At 39.5% G+C, this 27,671-nt stretch overlaps 1 protein-coding gene across 1 annotated transcript in view; it reads right to left on the bottom strand.

Moving 5' to 3' along the window:
* Nucleotides 1-7,897: 7,897 nt before the first annotated feature.
* Nucleotides 7,898-27,671, bottom strand: part of FMN2 (formin 2) — a 158,069-nt gene continuing 138,295 nt past the window's right edge. The window contains exons 16-18 of the mRNA XM_081856331.1: nt 20,934-21,083; nt 9,243-9,324; nt 7,898-7,995 (exon numbers count right to left, since the gene is read on the bottom strand). Of these exons, the coding sequence (XP_081712457.1) occupies nt 7,969-7,995; nt 9,243-9,324; nt 20,934-21,083 (259 nt within the window). The 3' untranslated portion in view covers nt 7,898-7,968. The remainder of the gene's footprint in view (nt 7,996-9,242; nt 9,325-20,933; nt 21,084-27,671) is intronic.

Below are 27,671 nucleotides of genomic sequence, written 5' to 3'. Positions count from 1 at the left end.
TTCATACAATCCTTGCATCATTTCATATTCTACAGGGTTCAAGCACTACCTTCGATGGGGAGTTTCCATCGTCTACTTAATTTAAATATTGTTGTACACCACCCCAGTTTCCAAGCGGGGCAAGATTCCAGGGGTTCCAGCCATTTGCCCAGCATAGTGGAGACATTGATGTCTTTATGATATATGGTTTATTTACACATGTATGCAACCTGAACCTGTGATGGAGGGATTTGCAGCATCAGCAGCCCAAAAGGGTCCTGTTTCTTCCATAGCCACAGCTTTGGATTCAAGCAGAAATCAGCGTTTTCTCTTTCTGCCTTTTCTCTCTCTACCGTTTCAGCCTGCTGCATTTTTGCATCTAGCTTCTAGCACACATAACTCCTTCCCTTCCTCTTTTTACTCTAAACATTGTCTTTATCTGTTGACTGAGGGCGCCCTATGCTTTTGTTGCTCTCTCACAAAGCCCCCTTGATCATTTGTTCTTTTAATGGTCCATCACCCAGGCAATCACCTCAACACAGGAAGTTAGCCTGGCTTAATTAGCTTTGATTAAATGTTAACATTTGATGAATCCAGAAATTAGGGGTGTGTGGCAAACTCATAACACTATTTATCATGTTAAAATAAACCAGAATTTCAGTGGAATTAATTGGGCGAGAGAATGAGAAAATCACCACTTGGTCATAAAACACAGTGTTTGACCTTGGGCCAATCACTGTCTCTCAGCCTAACTTCCCCCTCAGGGTTGTTGTGAGGATGTTCATTGAATGGCCAGAGGCATGGCTAAATGTGCATGTGTGTGACATTCATATTTTTAAATATTGGGAAAATTGCACAATTTTCTCTGAATTAATTATTTTCAAACCAACCAGCCTAATACCACACTTAGCTGGCATGGATTAAAAATAGCCAGTTTACTTCTCAACACACATTGACAGTATTATGGAGAGCACTCTAGGATTCACTGCAAGCTTCAGCCATATTTGAGCATTGCACACAGGGTTAAGGAAAGCATGTGAGTGGGAAGTGGGGCCAAGCCAAGTACAGTGGTACCTCGGGTTAAGTACTTAATTCGTTCCAGAGGTCCGTTCTTAACTGAAACTGTTCTTAACCTGAAGCACCACTTTAGCTAATGGGGCCTCCTGCTGCTGCCAGGCCACCGGAGCATGATTTCTGTTCTCATCCTGAAGTAAAGTTCTTAATCTGAAGCACTATTTCTGGGTTAACGGAGTCTGTAACCTGAAGCATATCTAACCTGAGGCGTATGTAACCCGAGGTACCACTGTATTCCTACCTTCAGTGTCCATGCATACAATGCAAACATTTAGAGAGCACTCACGTATCTAGGCTTCCACATGATCTGGAACTCAGTAATATTGGTACTAGGTAGCATTGAGGCTTGTCTGTGTGAAGGCTGTCTTCCTGTTGACATTTGTGTGTGTGTGGCTACATTTCCTCCTTTACCATGTAACACAGTGGTAGAGCACTGTTTTGCATACAAAGGTCCCAGTTTCTCCAACTTCGGAATTTTTCTTTTCTAAAACCCTGGAGCACCACTCAGGATTTACAATATCAAGCTGGAGGAACCTGTCTAAGTTACCTTCTGTGTTCCTACACAATGTCCAGATAGGATTTTTGTGAATAATAAAAGGTGTTCATATATTAATGGTAACATATGAAGAACTAACTCAGTTGGTCTTTAAGGTGCTACTGGAAGGAATTTTTTTATTTTGTTTTGACCATGGCAGACCAACACGGCTACCTATCTGTAATATGAAGAACAGTTCACATTCATATGAACCCTGCTCACCTAGGAAGGAGGAATCATAAGCATCTGCTGCTTTCCTCTCCTTTCTCCACCCACCCAACTATATACAGTCATACCTTGGATCCTAAACACCTTGGTACTTGTTTTGGCTCCCAAACGCCACAAACCCAGAAGTGAGTGTTCTGGTTTGCTAACCCAAACATCCAATGGGGCTTCCACAGCATCTGATTGGCTGCAGGGGCTTCCTGCAGCCAATCAGAAGCTGCACTTTGGTTTCTGAACATTTTGGAAGTCGAACAGACTGCCGGAATGGATTCCCTTTGACTTCCAAGATACGACTGTAGTCTTTGTACTGCAAATTTCTATTTATTTATTTTTACTCCTGGCATAAGGGGCTTCAGGTTCAAAACAGCATCTGTGTATGAACAAGAGACAAAGCCAATTGATGTTAAACCCCTGTAGAATGAAGCATTTGTGGTGCCCACTCCTAGAATATTTAGGTTGTGCACCTCTACCTGGGAGTAAATCCTACTGACCTCAGAAGAACTTACTTCCAATCAAACATGCATAGGGCTGGGCTGATGTTTTCTAAACCGGAACTTGGTGAGGTTTAACGAAAATCTGTAATGGAAGAATTCCACTGTACTGGAAAAGAAGAATTCTGCTTGGCGGAATAAGTAAAAACACAGAACTGCAATCAGATCCCAGTTATATCTGGAACTGAGCAGTATCTTTCATAAACCACACTTGAACATTCACACAGAGGCAGTCTTGCACAAATATAACTAAGGAAAGTTCATGGGTCTAGGGAGAGAAATTAGTTATGGGAGCTCATGGCTTGAGCTCTACTGCACATGATCTTGTGAACTCTACAATAATGCTTTATTTTTCTCTCTTGACACAATATGCTGCAGACAGGTATTGAATTGCTGTTCCTCAGTATAGCACCTCCTGTCCTAATGTTCACATATTGTGGAAGGGAGAACAAGGTCTAGTACACACCCCTTGCTTTGTGATACCACCATCTTAATTCTGTTTTCATGTAAGATGCCTTGACTGGTAAGCTGCTATGGTAAAAAGGTAGGGGCATAAAATAAAAATAAAAATGAGAGATTCCTCTGAATGCCAGGTGCGGGGAGAATTTTTTGGGGTGGGGGTGGGGTGGAGAGACCATTTTGGTATCCTGCTTATGAATGTCCAGGCTCAGCATCTGGCTGCTATTGGAAACAGGATGGCAGAATACATCGACATTAGTCTTAAAAATGCCTAGAGGTCTTTATATTTTAAGGTACAGGTAAAGAGACCCCTGACCATTAGGTCCAGTCGTGGCCGACTCTGGGGTTGCAGTGCTCATCTCGCTTTATTGGCCGAGGGAGCTGATGTAGATGTACAGCTTCCGGGTCATGTGGCCAGCATGACAAAGCCGCTTCTGGCGAACCAGAGCAGCGCACGGAAATGCCCTTTACCTTCCCGCCAGAGCGATACCTATTTATCTACTTGCACTTTGATTTGCTTTCAAACTGCTAGGTTGGCAGGAGCAGGGACTGAACAACGGGAGCTCACCCCATCGCAGGATTCGAACCACCAACCTTCTGATTGGCAAGTCCTAGGCTCTGTGGTTTAACCCACAGCGTGGTATACAAATTAGGTTAAATAAAAATAGTTAATCCACCTTTCTCTCCATATGTTCTGAATGGCAACTCCAATGAGCTCAGACAACATGTGTTGTTCTAATTCAAGGCAATTTATGTTCTTAAGAAAAAGTCACATCCCTAGGTATTCCAGTTAAGAGAGAGAGAGACTTTCAACTCTTGTGTAGTAGAACACAGAGGTGTACATTGGATTTGGATGAATCCTGAGCTGAAATGGGCCACTTCAACAGGTTTGGGACTCATCTGCACCAAATAAGGCTCTCTCTAAAGTGTGAGGACCTTGGAAGTGGTTCAGCGTTCTTTGAGGATTCAAACCAAGCACTGCAGACGAAAGTACCAAAAAGTGAAACATTTCTCCCCAAACTTGAGTACAAGAGTCTGTGGAAAATGTGGTATATAAACAAGCTAACTATGATTATGAGCATATAAGGGAAATATTAAGGTAGGGAGAGCGTGAGATATAATTATTTTGTAACTGGCATATCTTGCTTCTCTCAGACACAATGATTTTACCAGGACTATCCTGTCAAAAATGTTTTGGAAAGAAAGGATGTCAAAGGAATACACCCAGAAGAAGTCTTTACAAGCTGCTCAAATTCAAACTCTTCTTTTTGATCAGGTAACCTGTGGACATCCAAATGTTGGTGGACCAGCAGTCCAATAACACCTGATCATAGGCCATGCTGGCTGGGGCTGATGGGAGATGGAGTCCAACACCACCTGAAGGGCCACATGTGACTTTGGTTTCCCCATCCTTTTAGTTTATACCCAAAACACTTGCAGCAGAAAAAATTAATAGAAAGAACTACTGAATCAAGGATCAGAAATGCTTTTCGGTAGTTGACATAAACCAGACTGGGAGTCTGTGAGGGAATGAACGCTTAATTCATAAACAAGTGTCTTGTGCTTTTCAGACATTAGCCTGCCATCTGGTGGTAAATATACTAATCAGTCAAATACAGGTTGTCATATTGTTCAAAAATATGTCCAACACATAAAAACATTTCATGAGAACAAATTCCCCTTTGAGTAGAGTTCCCCCTTTTCCCACCAGTATTTCCTTGTCACCCATCACATGGGAAGTTCCTTCCAATACATTTGATTTTGAGTTTCCAGTTCAACCTAACGGATTTGCAATTTTAATTGGGCAGCCAGTGCTGGCTGCAAGCAGAAGGGTACAATTCGGCTCCTGAATTCTGCTTGCAACTTGCACTGGCTGCTCAATTAGAATTGCAAATCAGTTATAATGGAGCTAGCAACAATAAGACCTCCTCTAATTATTCCACTCTTTGCTAAGGACTTCTCTGCCTGTCTCCACAAAATTGCTGTGTCTGGGTGGGGGGAAAACAAGGCATGGAGAATAGAAGAGTTTGCTTTGAAAGAGCCCATTACAACCAATAAATGGACAGCATTCTTTTAAAGGGAGGGCAGATGAGAGTGGTATCGGATAACACTTTTTTTCTTTTTTAGAGTGAATGGGAAATTACTAAATGAGCCAACAGTGTCACACAAATCAGTTAGAGCTGCTAAAGAAGAAAAAGCAAAAAAAGCTGATGACTTTAATGTTCTGCACTGCGGTGTTATGTTTAGCTCTATACAAATTGGGTACAGTATGATATAAGCTGGAGGAGACTGTAGGTATTTGCATGCAAACCTTGTGGAAAACAAAAGCAGCCCTTACTTGTTCAGGGTTCTCTATTCATCTTAGCTGCCCTGAACTATTGCAGTCAAGCATCCAGGATGTGCCCATCAACTGGGGTTGGAATATTGTTTCTGAAACAATATTTCATTTTTTAAAGGACCAGAATTGTACATCAGACACATAACCTTTTTCTGTGAGTGCCTAAATCTGAATTAAATGAAACATCCAATGTCATGTCAGTGAACTAGATCCATTCCTTCCCTCCCCCTGCAGCCTCACCCCCCCACATGTTCTGGAAGGTCCCCTGAACACTTGTAACAGATCTGGAGGAGTGATGAGTGGTGGCAGACATTTGTGCCAGCAGAAGTCAGTTGTGCAAGTGGGGTACCACATTTGGATATCAATCTTAGGATTTATTTTTTATGCTAACCATTTGTGATGCTGCATAGTAAAGCAGATAGCAAATGCAGTAACACAAAATGTTTTATGTTGGGCACAAATAGGAATATAGTCGGGAAAGGGCATACATGCCATCCTAAAGGATTTTGCAACTGTTTCTATCCATGTGTACAAAAGTCATAACTTGTTTTAAACTGTTTTTAATATTGTTGGTTCATGTTGCCACTCTCTATGGGACCTTAGGGTGAAGGGTGGGTAAATAATAATACCAGTTTGAAACATGGGTAGGAGCTGGGTAAGAGTGCACGCATGTGCGCACGCACACACACACATTGCTTGCTTCTTCCTTAGTCTTGGCCCTTGGAAGATGAACGCCACACACTATAGTCAAATTCAACTGGACTTAACCGTCCAGGGGTCCTTTATCTTTACATTTTAGTCTATATTTTGGACTGCAAGTTTTTTCAGAGCAGTGGCTTTTAAATATTTCTATCCATTAACAGTTCAGAATTCTTGCAGGTACCAACAGCAATTCAAAATCCCAGTGCAATAAGAGTCCAAAGTACTGTATACACAAAACAACTTCAATTTCATTATTTGTTTTATTTTTCATATAAATAAACATTCTAAAAAAAATTGGAATAGAAACACTAAATACAGTATTGCACATAGCGATCTTTGTTAAGTGTAGTATTATTTAATTTAGTATGGCAATAAACATACTGGAGATACTGAAGGGAAGAGGATGGCTACAAAACTTAAACATGCTACAATGTTTTTAAATGCACTTAAATGAAAGAAAACACAGAAGTTAAAACAGCAAGAGACTATAGCTTACATAAATACAAACATGGGTTTTTCATCAGTGCTATTAAAATATCTGTAACTTCTTTATTTGCTCTTCATAGGTCTCTTGTAACAACAATCTTCTCTTTTCTATTTCCCAAGAAATAACTTTATTCCTGACACTGGGGAAACAAATAAAGGAACTATCAGGAACTAACCTGAAAGACGAAAACATTTCAGGCTGATCAGTAATCACATAATAGGAAACAATTTCCCCAATAAATGAAAAATATATTTTTAGTGCTTGGCATTTTAAAAAGTCAATTCCTGAGGTCATAATTTATGTAGCCTTTTCAATGCCTGGAACCAGAGACTGACATCTGGACAACCAGGTATCATGTACTGGGCTACATGGAAAGAGAGAGAAAGTAATTTCAGCAGGTTAGAACTTAAAACCACCCCAGCACCTTCCATGCTAAATGGCTTTGGAATCTATGCACTTTATCCCGCCCCCCTTAAATTTGGCTGTTTTCAATAATTTTTGAATGTAGATCTATGCTACATTGTGCGGAGGAGGCAGTCTAATCTAGATATGACCAATCATTTGGTTGTCTTTATTGGCCGAGATTGAGGTGGCACTGCAACTATTTATGTAGTTTACGGTATGGGCACTCAATAAAATGTAAAGCTGAATTAATCAATAGTCCTTGCTTTGTCACCAGAAAACTGAGGTTCACAATATCACCCTTGATCATCTGGAAGGATAATAAAAGGGAAGTATTTAGTACTTTACACTGCAAGATTCAATAGATTTGTAGGAAGTCTACTACAAGTTTCTTGTTACTCTGTAAACTTTTTTATTTTAAAAAAATGTTTGTAGCAAACCAAAGGCTGTTTAGTATCCTTCAAATGATTCCTACGCTTGCTGCAGCCTTGAGTAGCCTTCCTTTGTTTCCATCTTTTGTACATGGATGGGGAAATTATGAACCTCCAGATACTGCTAGACTACAGTCTCCATCTTCCCTGACTACTGGCCATGATGGCTGGGGCTTATGGGAGTTGTTGTTTATCAACATTTGAAAAATCACAAATTCCCCACTCCTGCTTTATTATGTGGCAGAAAATGCAGAGATAATGTCCCGCCTTGTCAACTGTAAAGATTTGCTGTGCTGAACATACCTTGTTTTGGAAATGGATTATAGTGTAAAAGGAGCAGTTTACCCATTCAAAATACAGATTACAAATGTCAATATGAAACAGACACGAACAATTCTCAAGAAGTAGCCCTAATCTAAATGTAGCACTGCAGTGTATTTGCTCTGGAAAGATCTTGCCAACAGGAATGGAAATGTAGTGTTTGTATGATAGATGTTTATAGTTTCAGTATGTTTAGGGCAGACTGAATGACTGCCTCTTACACCAGGTGCTTTAGTTATTGTTAGTATTCCTCCAAATACATTGCAAAAGCATATTTGGATGAAAAAGACAGGATGGAGTGCAGGGAAGAGGCATGCCTTAAATTAATAACTTTTATGATTTTGGACACTCCATACAGCAAATCTGTTTATCAATGAATGCCCAGCAGATTCTAGTCAGTGGAAACAGAAAACAAATGCAAACAGGTCAAGAAAACAAATGGGTCAAGTGATGTAGTCTCCTTCTCCCCAACAGACTTATTGAGTTTATTGATCAGGTGGACAATGATGCGTGCCGTTTGACCTTCATATTTTCATACTTATCTTCGCTTTCTGAAAATGAAAAGGTGAAGAAAATATCAGTTTCAAAATTTCAGAGCAACCATGCAGTGAGAACCCCAAAGATACAAAAAATGGGTAATCTACCATTTTCCTCTCTTGCAAATAAGACTAAGATTGAAATCCAGTTAAATCAGAATGTCTGGATGCCAAGCTGAGTTGTTTCCAAAACACTATCTTCAAGTGCAAGAAAGAATGAAAACCATTTAAGTTTCATTAAAAACAGCACCTCCATTTTATGTTATCAGTGTCAAATGCCTGAAAACACAGCAAGCACTTTCAGCTTCGGCATATAACAGATCACTGAACCAAGTCTAGTGTCCTAAACCACAGAAGCATTTTACTCCAAATAGCAATACAACCTTGGGAATATGTTGTGCCCCATGTGCCTTTCTAAGTTTTGTGTTCCAAAATCTCTCAATTTGGGCCTTATCTGCTAACTCCTAGTAGGTTTTGTTTCATTGGAAAATCAATTTAAGTTTTGTTGCCAATTACAATATGAAGCTCCCATCTGGGAGTACCCAAAGAGCAGGAGGATTTACAGGTCCCAGCCCCAGGGAGCTTGCAATCTAAAATACACACAGGGAAACAACAGAGAAAGGAGCACAGATGCAAGGATTTCAATATACTTAGTTACATTAAGGTATAGGCCAGGGGTCAGCAAACTTTTTCAGCAGGGGGCCGGTCCACTGTCCCTCAGACCTTGTTGGGGGCTGGACTTTTTTTTTTTTAAAAAATGAACGAATTCCTATGCCCCACAAATAACCCAGAGATGCATTTTAAATAAAAGCACACATTCTACTCATGTAAAAACACCAGGCAGACCCCACAAATAACCCAGATATGCATTTTAAATGAAAGGACATATTCCACTCGTGTAAAAACACGCTGATTCCCGGGTCTGATTTAGAAGGCGATTGGGCCAGATCTGGCCCCCGGGGCCTTAGTTTGCCTACCCATGGTATAGGGACTCTGGGGTAATCCAAAGCCTTGTTGGAAAGGGGGTGATTTGAGTAAATTAAAGGAGATAAGGGAGGTGGTCATACAGAGATGGTTCCAAGAGGCAGCTCCAGGTATAAAGGGCATCAACGGAAAATGGGTAGAGTCATTAAGTGAGTTTCAACATTTTTTGTTTTACTGATACTAAGAGGAAATGATGAGGATTCCTGCTCAGAAACCTTAACAGGAGGAGAACACTCATACATAGCAGGCACAAAAAACCATAAGTGAATTATACTTACAATTCCAGAATCGTGCTTTTGTTTTATATTGTAAAGAGATTTCCCCTTTTTCTGTCTACATACTTCTTCAGCTTCTTTTAGTCTGCAACACATTTAATTGATTCACCAAATCAAAACCACTTGTGAAGGCTGAATAACACGTGAAGGACAGCTCAAGGACAATATTTTTCAACATACAATAATTCTGAGGGCTTGCAGAATATAAATGATAAGCGATATTGCCAATAAAAGCCCATCTGCTGCAAGGAGACATGCAAACTGTAACAGTTGTTGTATGCAAATATGATATTCCTGAATGTACTGTTCTGTTGTACCTAATGCCCCATAGTTGAGAATGATAATGATAATACTAGATATACAAAGTTCCATTACATCTCTCATACTCTTTACATTTTAAAGATCAGACCCAATTTCCTTGCATTTATTTATTGCTTTATATACTGTAGTTATCTGACAAGTGACTTCTGCATTACGGGTAATTCCTTTGCGTAATGATTAAATTATTCTAAGAAACTCTTGAAATTGTTGATCATAAATCACAATGCATTTTTGGAGGTTGAATCTGAACCTGTTTTACTGTAGAACATAATTCCACTTCTGACAGGAATTCTCCATTAACAACCCAATTGGGTCACTAGAGCCCCATAACTTTATTGTTAAAAACCCAGCATCAGCAGTCCATAAAGAAAATGATGGTTCTAACATGAGAAAACAACAACAACAGCAACAATATGAAAAGAAAATGAGAAATAACTGCTATATTTATTTAACTTGTTTCATAAAATTTATACACCTCTTAATTTTTAAAAAACCTCAAAGCGGTTTACAAAAAGATAAAACTGAGAAAAATTCACAACCATACTTTAAAACATATAGAAGTTAACATATCAAAACAGTTTAAAATTACCTCAACTTTCAAATAACTTGTGTAGGCTTGTCTAAACAAGAATGTTTACTGCTCTCCAGTTTTATGTTTAGGAGACCATTACTATGACAAGGATATCAGATCCCCAGAAGATCACTTTTGAATGATATTTTGAACATTCTCGTTTTCAAAAACATCTTTGAATATGAACATTTTATTGAGCATCTAAACCAGATGTGGACTACAATTCCCACCAGCCCTAGCCAGCATGACCAATGGTCAGGGATTATGGGTGCTGTAGTCCACACTACCTGCAGGGTACCACATTGGCTATCCCTGATCTAAACAGAAAAACAAGAACAGTTGAAATATGTAATTAAAAGTGAGCTACTTGATAGTTCTCACATTGTTTCTATATCCTTAGCTTGTTTGTCATCACATTGTCCAACTTGCCTTTTCTATAATCCTGAGGACTATAATTTTAAAAGAAGTAAGAATTCACATGAATAAAAAAGGAGCCTATGGCATGCTTTATGCTATGTACGGGAGGCAGGCTGTCCTCCCCTGAGTAACGATATATCATGCTAATCTCTCTACAGCATCCTTACCATCTTTTCTGCTTCAGGTTTATTGTTCTCATGAGAAGAACTCCTTTGCTTCGGCTGCCATACCATACTTTCCAGACAATTGTTTTTCTTACTTACAAGCTCGTTTATTCAGATATGTAAGCAAGTGGTTAACAGTTGTAGGGAAAGAACAGAGCATTTCAGGAGACAGCATGGCTGGGTACTAGCACTCCTGGAAGCTGTCTGAGACTAGTTTAGATGGAAAAATCTGCAGACTGGTCCAACACATACACAAAGAAAATATAAAAAAACTGCAGCAGAGAAGTTATTGTTCTGATTCCCTCCAAACAGCAGTGTGGTAAAGTGGGCCAATTGAATATAAGTTATCGTCTTAGATGGGCTCTCACCACAGACTGAAATATTAAAAGGGCCCAAAGCCACAAATAGAAAATAAGTGACCCTATCAATGAAAAGCTGTATTGTATACGCGTACCTCAGTAAGAGGAAATGACAATTTCCTCAGTGCCAAACAAGGTATGGCCTAAATGAAAGGAACTCAAATATTCTCATGTTGCTATTTTGCTTGTGGTTGTTTCACATTTTATAGCTGTTGTCATTATTATTATTATTATATTGGAGCTGGTTTTCATATTGTTTTGTGAACCATCTAAGCAGCTCTGATAGGGTAAAAAGAGACTTTATAAAAAGTAGTAAATCAATAGTTCCAGTGTGCGGAAAAGTATGTGAAGCTTCACAACATCATCACCCCTCCACTGCTCCCTATTGTGATGACTAGAACTCCAGATGTGCTGGGCAGGACCAGAAAAGGAATGGGCAGGAGGAGTCACAGGTGCCCACATGGCAAGATATGTGAGTTCCACATACAAGTGACACGTGCACCTCTTGACCGGGTGATGGTATGGAAGTATCTGCTTGGTGACCCATGTGCAAGTCCTACAAATGGAAGCACAAGTCATCATTTCCCAGAATGTGTGACGTGGCTCTAACATTCAATCCTGTAGTGATTTAGAAGACCACCCCATAATAAAATCACTTCAACCAACGGAAATTGTTTTGATAGTAATCAAGTACAACTTGCACCAAACAAATCATCGTGGAGGAATACCTGGGAATAAAACCCAAGTTTCTTTCCAAAATCCCAATGGACCTAGAGGAAATGGCCTCGTTTCCTCATTATATTGAACTATCATGTTTCAAGTATTCTTCTGCACACAGGCCAGCAGAATTCCTGCCACCACTCACTGGCTGTTGTCTACCAGGGGGTAGATTGGAAATGTCTCACAGTTCTCACTTTTTACTTCCTGTAAAAATGTGCCTGTGGCTCCTGTCTCCAAGCACACCTTTCCTACATGTGGGATATGTCACCATTTATCAACACTGCCCCTAAGTGTACCCAAGCACGCATGACCACAGGTGACTGGAAGATCCTCACCACCACATGCCATTGCCACCTCATCCGTTTCTCCCCTGATTCTACAGGGTCAAAAATTGGGATTATTCCCTATGGATATTTGGCATTTCCTGAACATTATGGGTTATTCCTCACAAGGACATTTGAATTTAATATTTAATATTGTCTAGGGCTGGATAGGAAGAGTAAACTGTTTTGGTTCTTTTTACATTATCTGGTTTATTCATACCTTTCATTTCCAATATTAATTAATTAAGTTTTAAAAGTATTTTAACCCAGGTGTTACTGCATGCTTCTGACAATCTTTTCCCTGTGTGCCAGACTGCACTTTGATGCTACATACTTAGCCGAACAAGAAATTAAGGTAGAAACTAGCTGAACTCTACTTGTAACTTGGGAATTAGCTGCTAATTGCCCCCTCCCTGGTTGAAAATTAACATGCACCTCATGTGTGTGTGTCATACTATAATTTTTTTAAAAAATTAGCTGGTTACCAGGCATGTGGTTCAAAAGATTTTCCAATTCTGTCCTTGAATAAAGTGTGGATAGATAGCAGAGGGTTAACCTAAACAAAGGGAACTGTTCCTTGTTTCCATCATAATTAAGTTGTTTTCCCCCCAGCACTTTTACCTCTCTATCCTTCTTATTTATTGTCAGGCAAATGTATACAAAATGTTCACTATGATTAAGTCTGAAAACAGTTTGCAAGATGAATAAGATAGATACAGGGAAAAGAAACCAGACATTCCTGCAGAATCATTTTATCTATCTTCTACACCAAACACTAGACTGATCATGGGCTTATCATGAGAGAATTTCTCCCATCATTCAACCCAGTGAGAAAGAAAGCCACTTCCCTGCCACTAAGCATTAATAATTTTGTCTAAAGAAGTATCTCTGGTAGACAGATTCATTTCCTACTGGCTCCAAGTTGGCTTGGTGCAGATACCTTTACACTTTGCCAGAGTCTAGTAGTACATGACTAATTTAAACAGACTGACAAGGCTGGAATGTTCATGCATTTGGTAGTTGAAGTGGTCACGACAAGCCTTCCAACAATAAGCTGAGGAGTAGCTAATATTACTCTTTTAAAAAAAACATACTTCCAGGATCATAGCACCAAATTTATCTACTTATTAATTCAGTACTTTCTGGAATAATAAGAATAATAATAATAGAATCCAACCACTGCAATTTCAAAACACAGCATGGTTTCTATTTCTTTTTTAAAATGATGGCTTAAAACATTCTGCATTGATTTCTCAGGATTTCTGATGGCAGATTACTCTTCACATTTGTAGATGGGTATTGAAGATTTGCTTTTAAATTTAGATCCACTGTACTTACACCCACTTTCATATCCTTAGAATAGAACTTTTATTCACTAACATTAGCCACACTAGTAACATCAAGGGTTGCTTCCATGCCATGATTCTTCACCTTTTTTGCTGTTTACTAATCAGTGGCAATTGTCCATCATGGAGAACATTTCCTTCACTGATGCTATAAAATTACTTGGCACTGTAGCTTGACCTCCAGATCACCTTGTATAAAACTTAATATAAGCATGCTGGTATCTCAGCATAGCAGCAACATTATTCCATCCCAAATAAAATCCTCAACATCTTCTATGGGGGTAAGATTGATCTACTTGCGATGGCCCATTCACATGATCCCTGAGTTATTTTGAGACAATAGTTGCCCTTGCCCTTCCATGTTGCCTCTCACACCAGAAGACAAAGATCAGATGTTCCAAGATTTTTATTTTCACTTTAAAGCAGCATTACTGAAAGGGAGAATCTAGCTTGGGAAAATGATGAGGGGGGAAAGGATTAACACCTCCTCTCCCAGTGCCCCTGCTCCAATATATTTCAGGAAACTCAGCAGCTTTTAAGCGTATATCAAAACATTGGAAGATCCAACTTTACATTTCCCATGTAACATGTAGTCTGTTCCCTGGTTTTAAGAGGAAAGGGAGGCGGTGGCAGCGTACTGTCTGTGGGACCTGAAGTTATTGGGAGGAAGGGGGCTTTTTCTCCAGACATCATGGACCAGACTAAAGAAGGGGCAGAAAGAATAGAAGAGCAAACTAGTCAGGAAAGGGGCATGAAAAGGGGTCTTGAGAGAAGCAAACACGTATAAAGAAAGGAAAAGAAATGGTGAGGCAGAAATTACCACCAGCACCAGTGGCAGTGGCTATGAAAGGTTTAACTCTTGAGCCATATGAAGTTTCTCCTTTAAGCAGTTTAGAGGGGTAGGAACTTTGCCACTACCACTGATCTTGTTACTAAAACTCAAAGTGCACGGGCCCACCCTCCTAACCTTCCAGCCTCAAACAAACAAACAAACAATTGCAATTCCCTTGTCTCTAGGTGTGTCATCATAAAGTCCAATTTGCTCACTTCTATTCTGAAGGCTAACAAAAGATTCGTTAGCTTACTTGGAGAGGACGTGCCTCCTGCTACAAGATTAAATGCCCTTCTTTGGAAGAAGCAGTGACAGCTTACCGGCATGCTACTTCCTATGCAATACATAGCTACACAATGCCAGACTTTAAATCGTTCAACAGCAAGCTTTAAATCATCCTGCCGAGTAATCTGTAGGGAGACATACCAGTCTTTCTTCAGAGGGAGATCAATGAGCTGTGGAGACATATTGGCCAGGAATCTCTCCTTTCATCTAGATGTACAACATGACACACCAGGTGCCAGCTTAAGTGCTATTCTTGCAGGAATGGGCAACTTTTATAGCCAAGGAAGTCCAAGATGCATCTTAGGGTTTGAAAGTGTGGAAGTGGCTGCTAGTCTGAAAAAACTCAATAGGGTTTGAGAAACATAGCATCAAGAATTCAGATAACTTTACTTCAGTTTCTGTTTGTAATAAAATTTATAAGCTTTAGGCAAATTGTTTGCAATTTATTGGAATTTTCCACCGACTAAAACAATTTGGGGTGAGTGGGGGTGGGTCACAAACCTCCTTTATTTTAGCAAGCTGCAAAGGTTTATCTGTTGTTTTCGTTTTTCAGCTATGTAGAAACTCTTGCAAACATAAATTTATGCATAACTGGGGCTCCTTATATAATGTAAGGGCAGGATCTGCCTGCACCCAGTGAAGGGGAAAACCCTGCATCAAACTCAATGAATGAAGTGGGGAGTTCAATGTTACAGCAAGCATCACAAAACATTCTGGGTCTGCCCTTACGCCATATGGTGAAAAATGGACTCCACTGAAGTTACCAGAGCAGACCTGATGAGAACTGCCCATTGTGAAATCTGTCCATTTATTCCTACTTTCTGTTTACTTTAACCAGTTACTGATCAATATGAAGGCCTGTCCTCTTACCCACGTATCACATACCAATATTGTGAATGGTCACTGTGCTTATAACTCTAACTGAAGCTGTAACTAAGTTGTCACAAACTGTACTTTTTGCATTTTTTTTTTTTTTAACTTTTCAGCTCCATCCTAATACACTGGTGTGAGTGGATAACTAAGGAAAACAATTCTAGCACCTGATGAAGTGGGCAATAGTCTATGAAAGCTTATGCCATTATATATTTATTAGTCTTTAAGGTGGTGTGGGGAATTCTGTTGTTTCCATGGAGCGTAGCTACTGTTAAAAAAAAAACAAGCAAGTATTTCCATTATATCTATCTATCATCTATCTATCTATCTATCTATCTATCTATCTATCTATCATCTCCAGGGCAGCTGTTTAACAGCTCCATCTGCTACGCAGGCTGAGACCCTATCTGCCCGCGGACTCTCTCACCAGAGTGGTGCATGCTCTGGTTATCTCTCGCTTGAACTACTGCAATGTGCTCTATGTGGGGCTACCTTTGAAGGTGACCTGGAAACTACAACTAATCCAGAATGCGGCAGCTAGATTGGTGACTGGGAGCGGCCGCTGAGACCACATAACACTGGTCTTGAAAGACCTACGTTGGCTCCCAGTACGTTTCCGAGCACAATTCAAAGTGTTGGTGCTGACCTTTAAATCCCTAAATGGCCTCGGTCCAGTATATCTGAAGGAGCGTCTCCACCCCCATCGTTCTACCTGGACACTGAGGTTCAGTGCCAAGGGCCTTCTGGCAGTTCCCTCACTGTGAGAAGTGAGGTTACAGGGAACCAGGCAGAGGGCCTTCTCAGTAGTGGCACTCGCCCTGTGGTACACCCTCCCACCAGATGTCAAAGAGAACAACTACTACCAGACTTTTAGAAGACATTTGAAGGCAGCCCTGTTTAGGGAAGCTTTTAATGTTTGATGCATTACTGTATTTTAATATTTTGTTGGAAGCTGTCCAGAGTGGCTGGGGAAGCCCAGCCAGATGGGCAGGGTATGTATGTATGTATGTATAAATAAATAAATAATAATAATGATAATAATAATAGTTATTGTTATCTATTTTACATCTCACTCTTTATCACATGATCTCAGGATGAGGCACAGTGTAAAATCTACTAGCATACAAATACAGGGTTTTCCTTTACTTCCTAGCAGAAATTCTTGCATATTCATACTTTTTAAATTAGTTGCTGGGACCAACAGGATTGTATTTTATAAGTCATGTACAGAGAAATGGAAGAGGCAGCTATAGGGTGATAATACACAGCTTTATTTTTGACTCTCCTTTCTTGGAGGTTTTTAAACAGAGGTTGGACGGCCATCTATCATGGATGCTTTAGCTGAGATTCCTGCATTGCAATGGGTTGGACTAGATGACTCTTGGGGCCTCTTTCAGCTCTAAGATTCTATGATTCTATGAGTTAAGTGAAGCTGTGGAGGTTCTGAACTGGTGCCTAGATTTAATAATAGGAAGGATGAGGGCCAATAAACTGAAACTGAATCCTGATCCAGTGGAGGCACTGAAGGACCCGGGAACTGATGCACAACCAGCTCTGGATTGGGACTGCATTCCCACCAGAGAGAGGAAGTTTGCAGCTTGACGGTATTTTAGATACAGCATTGTCAAGTGGCCCTGAAGAAGTCTCAGAAACTTCAACTAGTACAGAACACAGCTGCCAGAATTTTTACTGGTATGTGTACTCTAAATAAACATACGTAGTATGCAATAAGCATCAAGCAGACCTGGCAACTGAGCAGTGCCAAAGCCTGAGAAGTCCTGCCTCTTAGTTTCTGTCTCTCTCTTTATGTGTGTGTGTGTGTGTGTGTGTGTGTGTGTGTGTGTACACACACTGCTTAACCACTTAATTTACACCTAGAAGTCTCAACCAAAAGTCTTAAGAAGGCAGCTCTGAACTGTAGTTATAGCAACAGATAGAGAAGTAAATTCCCTGAAAGGTGATGCTTAGTTTCTTGAGCAACGGCCTCCATTACTGCCTAATTTCTTCCCCGAGGTCCTTCATGCCTCTTTGGCATTTTAGCCAAGGCTTGAACACCCCCACCCCCTCCTGCGCGTTCAACTAGAGATGGCAGTTGCAGCACTGAGAAAAATAATCTGTGCTTCTCCCAATGAAAAGAAAGACAGGGAGGGAATGCATGTGTTTCTTTGGCAATGCCACCCTTCATGGGAACTTACAATAGGCTGCTCAGGAAGAAAACCTTCCAGTCCTTTCATTTCACACCCCACCTAAAACAAAAGTGGAATGGTAGCCGATGAAGGGGTTACAAAACCTTGGAATGAGCAATTAAGATTCCTGCCATCAGGTTGGAAGAACAAGTTGCTCTCTCATAGCCAGAAATCTCCCCAGTGAAGAATAGCAATACCTAGTAAAAGAGCAGAGTGCAGTCACACTCCATAGCCGTCAATGCTGAGTTAAGTAAATCCTTGGATACCCTCATGTATTATGAATGGCTGGAATGCAACCCATTGTTCACAAAAGCAATATCTGGTTACTCAAAGATTCAGCACATACCACACTGGATTTTTTAAAAAAGAAGTTTGTATTCAAAATGAATTTCTGGAATACAGAGAAGGGTCAAAGGTTTCAGAGCAAAGTTAAAATATAGGCAGCAGGTGTAACATTTGGACATGCTGATGTCAATGGGAAGGCACCCAAGCCCTGCTAAAAATTGGTCTGAGATTCTCCTTGAACACGGAAAGATGTCACAACATTGATGCAATGAAGCAAAGCCTCAAGATTCAGCTCTGGTAAAAATTAATGCCATTCATTCTTTGCATCACATTACTGGAGTGAAACTGGAAGACCTCACAGATTTAAAGCAAATAAGAACTGAGTCCTTAAAAATACAAGCATAAGGAAACAGCTACAGACAAACTTATTAGAAGTGCATTGTTGGAAGGAGTCTGAAAATAATAAATAATAAAACCAAATAAAATCAGTGCCATGGCTGATTCTCTGCACTTCAGTCATCTCTGGCAGTTGCTAACTCAGTCTCCTGGAGAGAAGATTTTGAAAACTCCTTGGCTAACTTTTCTTCTTTTATGCTAACTAATTGCTAGTGTTTCTTGATTTCCAGTTGAAATGGGTTTAGTTCCCTCTTTCCTTTAACAGCTTTAGTACAAAACTTTATCATTGTGGCTAATGTCAGAAAACTAAATTTATATTCTGTCTTGAATTATCTACTTTCTGTGGGACCAATATGCCTCCATAGCCAATGCTAATCTATGAAGGATACATTTTTTGTCATACTAAATAATCCAGAAGATGATTTGAATTGTGTGTCATCAAAACTCTCCAAAATTTTGAAAGATTCCATTATTCTAGACAGATGCTATATCATATCCACCAAACTCAATATAGCATCATCACAATATATTACAGCCATATTTTGCTAGAGGATTATTGATGTGATGATATCTTAGAGAATATGCCAATCAGATAAGTGTTTCCTTATAAAACTAAGGGTGACCCCATTAAGGCCAGAACTTAAGAGTTCTTGATCAATCCTCCTCTTTAATGTATGTTGTGAATGACATGAACTGAGAATCTTCCTGAAAGCAGTAGCTTCACGTTATTTAAGAGTGCTGTCCGTGGTTGGTTGGTGCTGATGCAGTCAGGCAGCAGTGCTGGAGCTTAGTTCCAGGTCTGACAAATTCCCAAAGTGTCCAAAAATATAAATTGGGGTTGTTGTTTTTGTGAGTGAAACAAAGAAGCATAACCAAATACTAGTACAAGGTGCAAAAGAGTAACCATTCCCTTAAGGCTAGATTGAAGGTAAGTCTTACACACGTAAATGACATATGCTATTTTTTATTGAGTATTCAAGCAGCATTTCAGATTACATAACATGAATCAGTTACTATTATGGGTGGGCACTGACTGGCTATACAGGCTTAATGATGAGTGTGTGGAAAATAAGACAGCAATAATCTTTGGAAGTTTAGCATAACACTTGCATTGTTTTTCCACTTGGTGGCCAATCAACCTACCCAGCCAGCACATGGGTCTGTTTTAAAGACTTTGCTGTGGATATAATTGGTCACCATATTTGGGGCTGGGAAGAAATTTGCCTGCAAACAAATTGAATCCATTTGGGATTTTTCTTCCTCATAGCAATCATCACAACTATTGGTGGATAAGGCATTGGGTTGAATCCTCTAGTGGCAGTTCTGGGTGGCAGTCCTGTCCTGAAGTCTACAGGGGAGCAGATAGGCCATAGGACTTCTATGTGGCAGCCTGGGAGGCCAGCTTAGCTGATTCATGTCTTGCGATGGCCCTTAATCCAGGCACAACCTTGAAAACCTCAGGATGAACATCCAGTGCCTAAGCCTAAGCCTACACACACCTGTAATCAATAAAGTTGTGGCTATTTGCAACCCCAGAATATTCTTGTGTCTGTTTGTATTGTGTCTGAAACATGGGGAAGCCAGTTCTGGCCAGACTTTACTCACCAAAAAAACTTTGCAGTTGACCCTAGGTCATCTTGCAGGCGTAGGGCTGTGCACAAAAGGCACCAACCCTCCCACACTAGGTGTATTGGGGGAGTGGGATAGCATGAATCTTGCATTCTCCAATTAAGACTAAGGTAGTTTATGACAGTAAAATATAATAAATCACACAATCATAAATAACAATAATACAATCTCACCCATAATATCATTGTATTCCAGCCTAAAAACCTCCAATGACTTGCAGAAAAGGCAATATCTAAAACATTCATAGCAAATATGAACGTTTATTAAATTGCGGATTGAATATCACAGCTTCAGAGCTAGTGCAGAAAATGCTCCACCTCCGCTACACTGCTCTTAATGATAAGTACCTGGGTAGGGTTTCTCCTACCAACGTTGGCAAGTGCGTCTGTAGAGAGAGAGTCAATCTTCCCATGCAGTTCCCAGGCCATTCAGCAGGGATAGGGAAGCTGTGGCTTTCTATAATTTCTGGGATTCAGTGTCCATTGGTCTCAGTCAGAATGGCCCAATGGTCAAGGATGGAAGTTGTAGTCCAACAACATCTGGAGGGCCACGGGTTTCCCATGTCTACCATTAAGGGTTGGGGTCATAAATTTCAATTAGGTCAACTAGCAGGCTGTGCAACTGTTGCAAGATTGGCTAAATGTGTTTTTATTTTCTCATCAAATGAAGAAACTTGCCTGCAGCATTTTGCAACATATGTAGTTACCCATATAATTTTTTAAAATGACAGAAGTGGAGCTACAAAACCTAAAAATGTGCAACAGCAGATTGTCTAGTATAGCATGAGAAGAGATATTACATTCTTGAGCAGCAAACAGGAGAACATGTGATGACTTTGTAGCAATCACTTAAATATTGGAAGTTAAGAATTTATGATCCATTATTATCATGACGTTTGAACAGTAAACAGATATGTACAATTTTATACATTTTCCTTTTGTATATAATATTAATAATTTTAAAGTAATAAAAAATCAAGAAACCTACCTTTCTTGCAAAATGAGCTTATTTTCCTTCTTCCAGAACTCTTTAAAATCAGAACTGAATTCATGCCAAATGCTGAAGAAGGCATTTAGTGATACCTCCTTCTCACTCATTTTTGGTTTCATGCAGAAATATGCTGCAGTCTCCAAAAAGCTGTTGAAATAAACAAAGAGGGCAACTATTTCATTAGCAACAATGAGAGACAGTCTCTATCTATCATACATGGCTGATAGTACTGGTAAATAAACTGATACCTATCACAAACATAGTCCTAACTCTTCTATTTTCATATTGTGTACTGAATCTGTTTAGAAAACCTGGGGTCTGGTGTTTCTCATATATGTTTCATTATGTGGTCAAAGCTTCTTTCATTTTTTCAACCCAAAAATCAATTGTTCAAAGCCAAGAAAACCAGACTATCGTAACTGTTGATGTATCACTTTTTCATTGCATTTCAATCATTTTCCAAAACATGGCGTTGCAGAACTGACTATTGCGGTTCCTGAGCAAATTTAAAGAAATTACTATGAAATAAAGATAAATGTCTTAAACTGATGAAGCCCAATGATAGGCAGAAAATCTTTGAATTAATAACAGTGACACAGGCATAGCTTTAGAACATTGTAAATCTCTTTTGTTGAACTACATACACACAGTGATTTGTCAGTACGGAAGACAACCTAATTGGTGAATCAAACATATGGAATTTTGGATTGTGGGAATTCCAAAGCAATCTTGCCCCATGGAAAGGGGAGGTCTGCAGCAACAGCTGGGAACAATCTGGAGGGGAATCCAGAACTTATCCCTTTCTTGGACTGGAAGAGGGTGGCGGGGTTTGCTTGCAGAATTTTGCATGCTACATATGTGTGTATGCATGGTTGTCATAAGGCAAGAAACTTCATAACCTGTGTATCACCTTTGAGAAGGTCTTATCCTATGTACCACTAAATGTTGTTATCAGAAATGGCCCTGAAATTTTTCTTTTTCTCTGAATAAGAAATGGCAAATATCAGTTTGTGTGATACCAAAAGAAGCTGGCCAGTGAAGAGAAAGCCTGTGACATGTTGCTGAGCTTCACAAACCCACCAGCAGACACAGCCCAAACTTGCTTGGTAATTGTGTAAAAGGGAACTGACATTGATGCCCAAACATGCACACAAACGAATGTTTAAAGCTGCATCTATTATTTCCAGACTTCACAAGTTGTGCACTTTATACATGCAGCAATCACGTTTGCCATATAAAGTCTGGTGCTGTCCTACGAATGGGATGATAGCATCACAGAACAACACCAAGTTTACCCAAGGATGCACAAGATTAAAAGCATCACATTCAAAGCAGCCTTTCCAGGCACTATGTCTAAATGTAAGATAACAATAAGCCATAATTCTCTATCTGAAGCCTTTTCAACAATTAGGAAGCCAGACTAGATTGAAACTCCCACAAATAAATGCTCAATGAGTTTGATAAATAGAAGTAACATTTACTGGAGACGTGAAGGCTTTGGTTAAGAATACTACGGGATCAAAGGAGGCAAGACAGGCTTTTACACTGATCACTGTTAATCTTGCTGGGAAAGGATGGAAAGCTGATTCAGTAACACAGAGACATTTAACTCCTAGCAGAATCCCTTTATCTAAACAGCTACAAGTAATACTCAAGTACTCAGCTAGATCACTTCTACGACAGTGGATATATTTGTAAAATGCAAAAATGTCAGAAACTGGCACATAGTCAAAAATAATATACAACTATCACTTATATACAAATATGGAGAATACGAGCTGCAATACAAGTAGGCTTAAAACCAGGACTCCTGAGGAATTAAGTTGTTTATCAAGCACAGGAAAGTTGCATTCAAAATAATCATTTGTACTGAGAAAGTTTCCCATATATGGTAGTTGAAAGATCCCTACAGAACTCATTTATTTTTTAAAAAGAAAATAGATGGGTGAATACAAGGTTTGGCATGTTATCTCCCATGCCCTTTCGTAACAAGAAGATTCTAAAATACACTGAGGGCAAAGATCATAGCCTTGTACTTGAAGAGAGAGAGGGAGGGAGGGAGAATGATGCATTGGTTTCTTTTCATAAGGTTTGTAGCATTTTAAATTACAACTTTTACAGCTGAAAGAAAGACTACATATTTACAGCAACAAAACTACAACTCATGTTCTTTGTATTCTGTGCTATCTTATCAGGCTCTCACTCTTTCACATACATATATAATACATACAGTAGGTGAAAGAATAACCATAAGGAGTTTGTTACTAATTTTTGATACTTTTCATATGTATATGGAGCTCTGCATTTTCAAAGAACATGAGTTGTAGTTTTGTTGCTGTAAATATGCAGTCTTTCTTTCAGCTGTAAAAGTTGTAATTTAATATATCTGTTTGATTGAAGCTTATTGTCAACTACTTTAGGACCCTTTCTGAGGGGCCCTTTTCTTGATATAAGTACATAAGTAAGTACTCTCTCTCTCTCTCTCTCTCTCTCTCTCTCTCTCTCTGTGTATGTGTGTGTATGTGTGTGAGAGAGATTTTTAGAGGTGTTAAATAGAAACTTCTTCCTAATGTCCAGAACTTGAAGTTTTACTGAATGTGAAAATAAAAATGGGGATTCTTAAAATAATAATAGATGTGTAAATGAAACCGTCTTTCGTTACCCAATTTTTTCTTGTGACATGATCTCTTCAAAGTCCCACTCAAATCAACAAAATTTGAACATTTTAAAAAGGCAAACTTGGGGATGAAAGAGAAGTAGTGATTTACCAGATACAGGGACCATAAAAATAGGACCCACTGGAGCATAAGCTGTGACTCTGTGCTCAGTGGAAATGCTGCAATTAGAGAACAAAACCGACAGTCAAAACTCCACAGTCCTAGTCATGGGTTTCTTAATTACAACGTCACTTTGGTGAGGTCACAATGCTTCAGCACTTCGACTTCCTTATCAGCAAATTGGGAACACTTACTAATGAAGAGCGGTTTTTGTCAGGGTAGTGTATTGTTTGTAAAGCTCTTAGAGATGCTTATCTCAAGGGTGCCTGAGCAAAGAGTGCTGTTGTACCTATGCTTCCACCACTGGTGCAGAAATTGTGGGGGTGGGGGTGGGGGAGGTCGCTGTCAGGGATTAACAGAGGCAGCAAAGGTCAGCAGCTTTGCTTCAGCTAGCATGACTTTTCAATCCTACTTAGAAAACAAGTCATTGGTTGTTCACACTGCTGTTTTGTTTATGCAGGGCAGAGGCTAAATGTCTGCTACATGGATTTCAAAGTAGTTCAGATCCCCCACCAATTAAAGATTTAAATACCCTTAAATAAATAAAGATAGTAACTTATCCTTGATTAGGGCTTTATATGGCTTCAGTTTTACACAACACAATCCTCATCAGAATAATATGATTGAACGCACCGGTAATTTACTACATACATATATATCCTGTCATTCAACAATTCAGGAGGTTAACTCTAGATTTTAATACTAAAATTTAACAATAAAATATGATGAAGAAAATATAACTAAAATAAGGAAATGCAAAACAAAACCCCATTGCCCCAAGTGAAACAATTTGTAAGAAACCAATGCCACAGAGTCAGAGTCAGTTTGTTAAGATTGCATGAAAATAGTCCTAAACTATATACCACAAATAGCAGGTCATGCAAACGCAATGTGCGGTATCTGATGCTGTCCCTTTCACTGAATGAGGACATCCATCAGTGGAACAGAGGAGGCAATTTTCTGTGATCCACCTGTCCCTCCCTAAATCTGCTCCAGAAAGTCAGCAGACTGTTCTACTGATGGATTTCTTCTGTCCATGGAGGGGACAGAACTGGATACCACCTAACAGAATAAACTTGGTACTGAAAAGGAAAAAGAGATTGAGTCAAATGAATTTCTCTGAGAAGTGCTTTTCACAACCTGGGTACCTTCACACAAAAAAACACCATGTTCTGTCACCACTGTCAAAATCTTGAAGACTGGAGACACCTGAAGTAGGGCCTTCAGTTACACTTTAGCTTATATTTTTTGTACATCGCCTTGGGCATGTTTTGTGAAAAGACAATCCAAAATATTGGAAAAACCTATTAAAAGCAAAATTAGATCTACACATTCAGCAAAAGAATATTGTGCAGCTCCTCTCACTAGATGGTCCATTTCACACTATACATGGGAGAGTGCATCTTCCAGTGCTTTCCAAAAGAAACAAATAGTTCTAGCTAGGCTGTCAGAGAGGAAGTTTCTAAGTATGTCTGGCCCCTGACATACACATTTTCCATATACAGAAAGATTTCTTAATGTGGGAACATCCAAATAAGGATTTGTTTTCCTTTTTCAGTCTAATGCAGACATCCAGTGAGAGCCACCCTACAAGATTGTGCTGCATGTGTAGATTGTCTACCTCTTAAATCTATATAATACAAGAAGCTTGAAAAATTCTAAAGAAGTGGCTTTCAATGTCAATACTGACTTAATGATCAAAAGTTTCATATCGTGGCCATTCATTTATGGATTCAAAATGAAATTCTCAAATACTCTTCTGAATTCCAAAATTTGCAATTTCCAGCATGTTATCTTGCATGATGTACACCTGAACACAACACTTAGAATATTCAGAGAACTGTTTTGTTTTGTTTTGTTGCTGTTCTGGTAACCAGAGACTTATTTTGTTGCTTGAAGTGTTACATATGGAGAGTGGGGCAGAGCCATCTGGTTCCATCTTGCTTTCTAGGAAGTCCCTTTCCATAGTAATGTAGCCATACTAGAGCACAGCGTTGTGCAGAAGAAGCGCCAGTGTTGTAGCACCAAAACAATAGCAAGTGTCATCATGCAACTGTGCATGTTTCAGTACTCCTCTTTGGAAAAGAGCAGTATCCCAAGGGAAATCTTTTTTTCTTTCACTGAAGTTTCCAGATCCTAAATTATGTCTCTCTTCTCCACCCCATTCCTTGAACACATTTCAAAATGAGTGTAAAATGGTGCCAACAAGGGAGGCAGGGTAGAGAATCAGATTAAAATTGAAATTAAATAATTAAATTGACAAATCAATTCCCAAGTTGCTTCTTATGCCAGCTATTACTTAACCCACAGACTACAAGAAATGTGGCTTAGAAATGTGTTCTAGGTTAGTATAATATGTCAGTCTATCGCTGATTCAAAGAACTTAGGCTACTGTAAATTCTCAGACAGTAACTGATGCAATATCAAAAGCAGTGGAGAAGTATAAATTTCCCATTGTTTTAACTAGTAAATGAATCAAGTGTGCAGAAATCAAACGGTAGCATTTAGCCACTTACAGGAAACAACAGCAGAGCGTGTTTACATATCATCTGGCACTCAAAGAAGGAATATACTTGAATGTATTGGAAAGAACTGTGTGTGCAACTCCAATAGTGAGGTGCATGTAATCAATAAAAGGCATGACACAGCTACGGAAATTATTGTCATTCACATACATACCACAAACAACATAAAACACAGCACAGATGCAACTAAATGTGATTACTGGAAATAACATGGAATAAAAATTATGTGATCTGATTGAGAGTTCACTATTTAATTCTTTCTTTCCCCTAAGACAGGTATGAGGAATCATAACTTTTCTTGGATTTGAAATGAAAGATCTCATGATAAATGTGCATATCAGTGTCTTTGTTTACCTTTTCTCTCATGACTCCTGTTCTCCTCCAGTCAGATAGGGGTGAAATCAACAGAGATCAACCTCTTTACATTTTCACTTAAAACTGGAGACTGATTAAAAAGTGGAGATGAACAGAATACACGTGACTGGCTGGAGTTTAAGACTAGGTAAAACAGAGTATAAATTGTAATGCTTTGTTATGTTTTTATATATGCTGGAAACCTCCCAGTGCGGCTGGGGCAACCAAGTCAGATGGGCAGGGTATTATTATTTTCAAAGTTGCTTTGTTCATGGGATTTCCTTAGTTATGAGATTGTTAATTTAGCATATATTACAATGAAAATTTGCAAGGTGACTGAGCTGCCTGCTGAGTTATTTTGACACTAGTCAGGGCCAGCCCTGGAATTAGGCAGGGAGGTAATTGCCTCAGGAGATATATGCTGGGGGAGGGCAACACTGGCAGCCTTCAGGGTGTTCACCTGAACCTCCTAGCCATTGCTCTCTGTTGGAGAGCATGCACCTCTAAACTAGCTTGTTGACCTCATGTGCAGTGGGGAATGCTATCCCACTGACAGTCAATTTCTGAATGTATATAGGGAGTGCACTTACCCTTGTTTCAGGCAGGGAAAGGAATTGGCCTGGCTACCCACAAATGCAAACTGATTGAATTTCAGACTTAAGCTTCTGAAGAATGTGATGAATATGCACACAAAGTTTCAGGTGTACTATTGAACCATGGCCCCAACAACACAAAAAAGTTCCCGGATTCAATCCCTGTCATCTTCAGCTTGCATTTTTTTATTTTAAAAGTCTTTGGGGCATAAGAACATAAGAAACTGCCTTATACGACCCAACTATGAGTCCAGCTAGCTCAATATTGTCTACATTGGCTGCCAGCAGATCTCCAAGGTTTTAGGCAGTAGTTTTTCCCAGCCTTACCTTGAGATGTCAGGGACTGACCTTGAGAATCTTTTTATGTACAGCATGTGCTCTGTCACAGAACTATGGCCCTTCCTTATGCTGTAATGCCTGACAGCTCTTTGTGACCCCTTTGAAACAACTTCCCCCCTACTTTACCATGTCAAGTATTTCACAGGT

Source organism: Podarcis erhardii, assembly GCF_964252035.2.
Source record: "Podarcis erhardii genome assembly, chromosome: 3".
Taxonomy (NCBI): domain Eukaryota; kingdom Metazoa; phylum Chordata; class Lepidosauria; order Squamata; family Lacertidae; genus Podarcis; species Podarcis erhardii.
The sequence above is the reverse complement of the archived record's forward strand: the minus strand, read 5'-3'. Positions and strand labels throughout refer to the sequence as shown.